This window comes from Nestor notabilis, unplaced genomic scaffold (assembly GCF_000696875.1).
Source record: "Nestor notabilis isolate BGI_N333 unplaced genomic scaffold, ASM69687v1 scaffold2030, whole genome shotgun sequence".
Classification (NCBI taxonomy): Eukaryota; Metazoa; Chordata; class Aves; order Psittaciformes; family Psittacidae; genus Nestor; species Nestor notabilis.
Window position 1 is genome coordinate 99,610 of NW_009909505.1, and position 6,910 is coordinate 106,519.

Consider the following 6,910-nt stretch of genomic DNA (forward strand, 5'->3'; position numbering starts at 1 on the left):
ATTTTGATGTGGGACATCATGCACAGGAAAACTTAAACAATAAAGATGATAAACAAGAACTATCATACAGATTCCAAGGGGCCCTTGAATTAATAATCAGGATTTCTTCACATTCAAGAACTTATTCCCAAGTGTAAATATGTGTTTTGGCATACAGCAAAATACTTATGCTTAAGGTCAGACTGCTTGCTTCACAACAGACAGACTCATGAGCAGGCTAATGAAGAATCTATGCTTTGCTGTCTGTAAAAAAATTCCTCTCTGGAATTCACCCATCTTCCCCAATACTTTAAGGCAGTGCGAATACATATAAGTGTGTGCATACATAGATAAAAATACAAATGTATGTACACACACAATTCTTGCACATTCAAAACACAACTAACATTAAGAAAAATTAGTGGATCATGTATATTCATCATAGCATAATAAAAGTGACACTCTAAAATGATTTTTTTCAAGTTGAGTTTCTTGTATCGTTCTTGACAATTCAAGTGTCAAATTAACTAGATTGCAAAACCACACTGGAATGGTTTATAAAGGATGTTTTGCCTAGAGCATTAGATCAGTAAAGATTATGACTAAATACTTTCCAGGTCTGCATCTGAACATGTTAATTATATCTATCATCATATTTTAATTGATACGCAACTACCACATCATGATAAACATCTTTGTTAAAAGAAAGGCATTTTTCAGAAGTAGCTTAAACCTTTTTTTAAAAGGGGAAGATTAATAAAAGACTCCAGCAAATATTTCTCGAAACAAAGTAACACTAAACCTTGAGTTTGAATTTATCAGCCAAAAAGCTCAGTTGATACTTGGTTCTTCTCCCTCAAATACTGCAGCTAAGTTGTCTTTTGACCTTGTTAACCTTTATCCATAGCAGAAATTCAAATGCACTGCATGGGGAGGAGGGGAAACAAATCTCACCACACTTCCAGAAAGCTGTTATGAATGGCACATAGGACTGACAGCACAAAATGTTAAACCAAAATACAAATTGTTACTACATTCTAATGTGTGATTGACTGCAGGCTTTAAGTTCATCTAATCTGCATAATGAGAACAGAAACTACAAATTGACAGAAGGCAAATTCAGACAGTGGTAATAATGTCCACTATTGAAACAAAGCACAGCAAACTGAAATAAAATACAAGCTTCAACCTTATTTGTTAGTTTCACAGGGTCTACTCTTTCATCAATGAGGAGCCACTTCTGACGCAGGACATATGGACAGACCAAATCCTTCTTCTTTTCCTTCACTCTCCTCCAAAAAGCACCCCTGTGTCAAGGGAGAGAGAGAAGAAGGAAGTGCAGATCTCTCACCTTCTACCATCTAGAAAAGTTTGTCCAGATCATTTAGATCTTGTACACAACAAAAGACACAGGAAAAGAGGATGCAGTGTGCACTGTAACACAGGAATACCCCGAATACTTACCAACTCCCTCTTTACCACCTCTGCAAATATTTATCTTGGCTGATCTGGGCCATGAAAAAGATTGCATGAGGGTTTCCACAGAAATGAACACGGAGTGTAACAGTGCACCTTGCAGTGCAGACTTAACCCTAACAGAAAGCTCCTCCACATAACAAATCTTATTTTAAGGAATTAATTTTTATTTTTCTATTTTGTTTCAGTAGCATAGGAAGGATGCATATTTGAAATTAATAGAAATCCTTAAAAATAATTTAAAAACCCCTTTATTAATAAATTTAACATTTTTTTCTATTTATTTAAACTTGTAAAGAATACATGATACATTCCAAATACACAACCAAGGAAAATGCTGAAAAAGATTATTAGAAATAAATAACACAAGTCTATAAAGGCCAAATGTTTTCATAGAAATTCTGTAAAGAGACTGTGATTGGGACCTCTCAGGAAGTACTGTCCTTAAAATGTAAGATTTCAAGAAATAAAATCCTAGAAAAAATTGAAGTATGGTTCTCGGAAAACCACATCGTAAATTCATCTACATTCCATACTTTGTATAAGCCTACATTAATATACTAAACAAATAAGGCTTAAAATTAAGCACACACAGAAATGGAAATGCTTATAGGAATAATGTCTCCCTTTGGCTTGCAGCCATTTAATTATGGTAGCTTGCTGTGCAACAGCATGCAAGGTTCCTCAAGGCAACAAATCTTTAAAACAGTATGACCTTAACTCTCACAGAAAGCAAAATAGAAGAGAGACTATCTGACATTCCCTTTCTGAGAACACCGTGACTGCAATGAGATGAGTTACACGGGATAAAAGGCTGAACTTCTTCCCCATGTTCAGTTTTTCCAGGAGCAAACAAGAACTCCCTTGAAACAGATACTCATTTAGTCATTCCATATCATAATTCAGCCTCTGAAGAGGTAACCATTTTACTTGACTTTGTTTCCTCTGTTGCAGGACACAGCAGAAGTTTCCAGGTATCATCCAGAGCAAGGAGAATTCAACAAAGAACTGCTGAAATTCTTCATCTATACTGAAGCTGTGGGCAATAGACCTGAGGTGACAAAAGTCCTTCACTCCTCCTTTATTCCTCCATTCCCCAAACATCACGTAGTGTTCCTAACTCTGTGCTCCCAGTGATTAAATCTCAGGTTACCAAATAATATTCATATAAATCTATAAGCACTTTATGTTGCAAAGTAATCACCTACATAAAATCTTTTCTGATGGAGCTCTGCATGAACTCTACCACCTTGTTTGACATTACTGCCCAACAATGACAATACAGATGCAAACCAGACATGAAACAGTAATACATTCACTGAGACTTTTTAAAAAACATTTTCAAGTCAGTTAAAAAAAACAAACAAAACCCAAACAAAACAACAACCGAACAACAGAATGAGAAGGGAAGGTCTGCAAATCAAAATCTGTTTTAGTTTACCCAGGTAAGAGTAAGGAAAAACTTGTCAATATTGGATAGACAATACAATGCTGCTGCACGGAGGAGGAAAATCAGGTTCCTTGAAAAGCTCCTGCATTTGGAGGAGTTTCTGCAAGCCAAAACTGCTTGTCTCCCTCTTCAGTTCTCACTATACAATTAAATCATTTCACTGTTAGAAGTCTGGAGAATTTACAGGAGAGTCAAAACAATCGCAACTAAGAAATTCTTAGTCCATAAAAAAGGAATGCTTATTTTCCTCACAAATAAGATTCTTACAGAGGTCTGAAATTAATATTGGAGGAAACGCACTATGTTAGGCAGCTTGTGCATTTGTATCTGTCTCAGTAATCTGTGGCTATCTCAGTACTTTGGTACCACAGATCACAGCAGCTTTCTTGCCAGTACACAACATACCAGGCATTCTTTGCTATGGGGTTGTAAGCAAAATATGAAAAAAAACCAAAGCAAAACAACCAAACAACCATCCAGGGTGGAGCTGTTACAACCAACCCTTTTTTGGTTTAACTGTATTGACAATGCCAATTAAAAATAAAACTAATACCACCCAATGGGTAATCACACTGACCCTTACTTTGCTTCAGGAAAAAGCTACTAAAAGCTATTCTAATGTCTCCTTAAATACAAACAGATTTCATTGCAAGCGTAAGTCCCAAATCAATAATCTGTATCTGCATATGCAATGAAATTATTCCATTTGAATTAATGACCTGTATAAGAAACATAATACTCCATTAATTCCACTCACATTTCACTCAATACTACTGAATATCGAAGTATTAAATAACTTTTTTGGCCAACAGCATTTGAATTTGGGATATTTTTTCCCTTATGATAAACACTTCTTTGCACATCATATGCTTGCAACTCAAGGCGTTATCTTCCTTATTTGACCACTTTTTTCATAGGTAAACAGTGGCTTTTAAAACCAGAAATGAATTCTCAAAACTCAGGAGTATGGCAAACAGTTGGAAAAAAAAATGCATAAATCTATCCAGCTATGCAACAGCAGTCTCTGAAAAGTGCTTTGAGAAAGCTGTTAGTGCAGAAGACATTTTCCCATAGCTCTGAAAAAGCTTACTTCAATGACAGCCAAGTCGAAAAAATTTCTCCCTATCTTATGGATAAATTTTAATGAAAAGTTTTGATTCCCCTGTAAAATACCTCCTTTTTAAACTTCAGTAGATAGTTCTGAACTTCTCAGATCATTTATTTAGCCAGTCCTTTAACAAACTGTTAACAAAAACTGCAGCAAAACATACTGAATAATTAATTTCCAGAGTTCACTTTTATTAAAAACAAGGTTTTTGTTGTGAGAACAAATAATCTCTCACTTGTAGCTTGAAAGCCTAAGATAGGATCATTGGCTTCCAGGGTTGTTACTAGCTGCTTAGCAACCTGTCCTACTTGTCTTCCCTCCTTCCTGTTGTACAGAACTGTGGCCAGAGGAGTTGGCTGGCGATAGATGAAAATGCGCCGCAAACACTCGCAAAGAGCAGCGAAGGAGTAATCCGGAGCACAAGCCATGAACTTCTTGTCTTGCTTTGATGCTTGGACGTAACCTGCATAGCCCAAAAAGAAGCAGAAAAGATAATGAATCTATTAGTTTCAACGGCATTTTAACTGGCTAAGCCAAAAATCAAACTTAGCTTAAAAAATAATGATGCCGATAATAACAAAAAAGCAAAGAGATCTATGTTGTTATTTAATAAGCCAACAGGTTTTGGAGGTCTGCATTGACCAATTCAATACAAACACATCCTCCCAACTGGTGTTTCTGATGCATGTGTGTGTACAGCTAGACACTGTTCCCACATCTAGCCCCTCTCTGCCTCACAAGGTCTTTGATTTTCTCAGCAGGATCACAAGGCACAGATACGCACCGTGGCCCGGTAACAGTAGCCTAAGCAGAATAACCTTCTTCTCTCCCCTCATCTCCCAGTTTGTAGTTACATTTACAGTTTAAGATTTCTGAGTCTACCTAATCTTGAACAGACACTTAGAACTTGTCTTCAATTTAGAACTGTGTACTGTTTAACACACTGTCATCTTTGTTAATGTTCATTGAGAAGGAAGAAAATCTTCCCTTGCCTCTGCCATTAAGGAACTCAATTAGTAAACAGACTTACTTCAGACTGATTTCCTTTCACACTTTTGTAAAGAGACTTGAGACACAATCTTAGTAAAGCGATCTACCTGATCACTTTAGATCAGGTAAGATAATCTTTCTGAAAGGTTATCTGCTTCACTTCCACTGAACAATGCATGGCAATGGTTATCACTGAAAGACAGCACGTCTGAGAACAGCAAGCATGCCAGAGGTTACTTCTTTTGACTCTTCCTCTTTGCTTATTAACAGGGGGTAAAGGTGAAAGTACTTGCACTGGGGCTGGCTGGGATGGAGCTGATTTTCTTCACGTAGACCTTAAGATACTGTGTTTTGAATTCGTGAGTAAAATACAATTTTGATACAATAGGATTTTTTGGCTGTTGCTAGCAGTGCCTGCACATTGTCACCATTTCTATTTCTGAAGCTCTGCCTGCCCCCCAGTAGTTTGGGGATGTACAACAAGTTGGGAGGGGACACAACCAGGACAGCTGACCCAAAGAGCTCAAACCACAAGTTTCTTGCTTTTGCTCTTCCTGTTCTCTCTCCTGTCCCTCTGTGGAGCTTAGGTGTCCACCTGGGCTAACCCACAACGGGACCATCACACTTCAACATACATTTCATGCCTTGAGGGCGTTGTGGTAGTTCTTTTGTTGGTTGTTTGCTTGGTTTTTTTGTCTTTTTTTTACTAATGTTAACCTTGACTTCTAAATTTACAAATGCTTGCTACTGTCCTCAAAACACCGTCTTTGTTCAAATCCAGCTTGACAGTTTTCAACACAAAACAACTGGTAAATATATAGCTAGACTATCAGCTGACATGACTGCTGTCTTGGAAATATTAGGACAGACAGAAAAACTTTCCAAGTGTAGGGTTCATTAATTTAACTCATATATTTAAACACTAGCAATAACAGTAAGAGCAGGATTTAAGATAGGCTTGCAGGTAAAACAAGTTTTTGAGCAAGGGGATTGGGTTCAAATGGGATTTGCCAGAAAGAAAATTGTAGGCTCTTGATTTATGTTCATTAATAATACTTAAAATATTATTTTTTTCAATCATCATCTTTGTATATATAGCTTGTTAATAATTAATTCCAAAAGTTCAAGCAGAGGAAGGAGGAAACAGGGTTACTACCATTGCTTTGGTCAATATAGTGAATATTGTAGGTTTTTGAAAACTAGCCTTTTAATCTAGAAAATACTAATAGCTCTTGCAAAGTACTTCTGAATTTGGTTGAAGGTAAACAAGATGATGACCTACATCATCTCTAGCACTTAAAAGGTCAACTAGATTCATACAGAAGTGTAAACTTCTATATAATACTGTAAAATGATAGTACAATAAGGAGAAAAAAAATAGAGGGCAATGTTGGGTTTACCACCTTAGGTACAAAAAGCTCAAAGATACCATAATTTCCTTCCTGTCATTTGCAAAACAGTAGAAACACATTCTTAAAACAGTACTACGAAGTCAGCCCAAAAACCTGAAACTAATAGTAATTTGGGGGCGGGGGGAAATCTTAATCCTTATCATCTGCTTTTTTCCCCACTATAATGAAACCTGAAATGAGCAAACAAAGAACAAATTGTGAAATTAATCTCTCTTGTTAGAGGATTTGTTAAGATGCTTACAGCTTAATTTAATCTTAAATTAAAATAACAGGCTATTAAGAATAAATCATATTACAAAATTAAATAACTTGCAAAGCCTCAGAACAAAATCAATTATGTGCTGCGGTAACCTATGTGAGCTCTATAAAACAGCCAGTATCTTCCCTTTCATTCTGGACCCAGGCTGAGTGTGGTGTGGTCACATAAATGTATATGGGGAAGGGAGGGAATAAATGGTCGCACTCGATTGTGTTATTGAAGGGATAGGTGTAGGG

At 36.6% G+C, this 6,910-nt stretch overlaps 1 protein-coding gene across 1 annotated transcript in view; it reads right to left on the minus strand.

Annotated features, from left to right (window-relative positions):
- Nucleotides 1–4,060: 4,060 nt before the first annotated feature.
- NUDCD1 (NudC domain containing 1) overlaps nt 4,061–6,910 on the minus strand; it is a 25,563-nt gene continuing 22,713 nt past the window's right edge. The window contains exon 9 of the mRNA XM_010021766.1: nt 4,061–4,476. Within this exon, the coding sequence (XP_010020068.1) occupies nt 4,184–4,476 (293 nt within the window). The 3' untranslated portion in view covers nt 4,061–4,183. The remainder of the gene's footprint in view (nt 4,477–6,910) is intronic.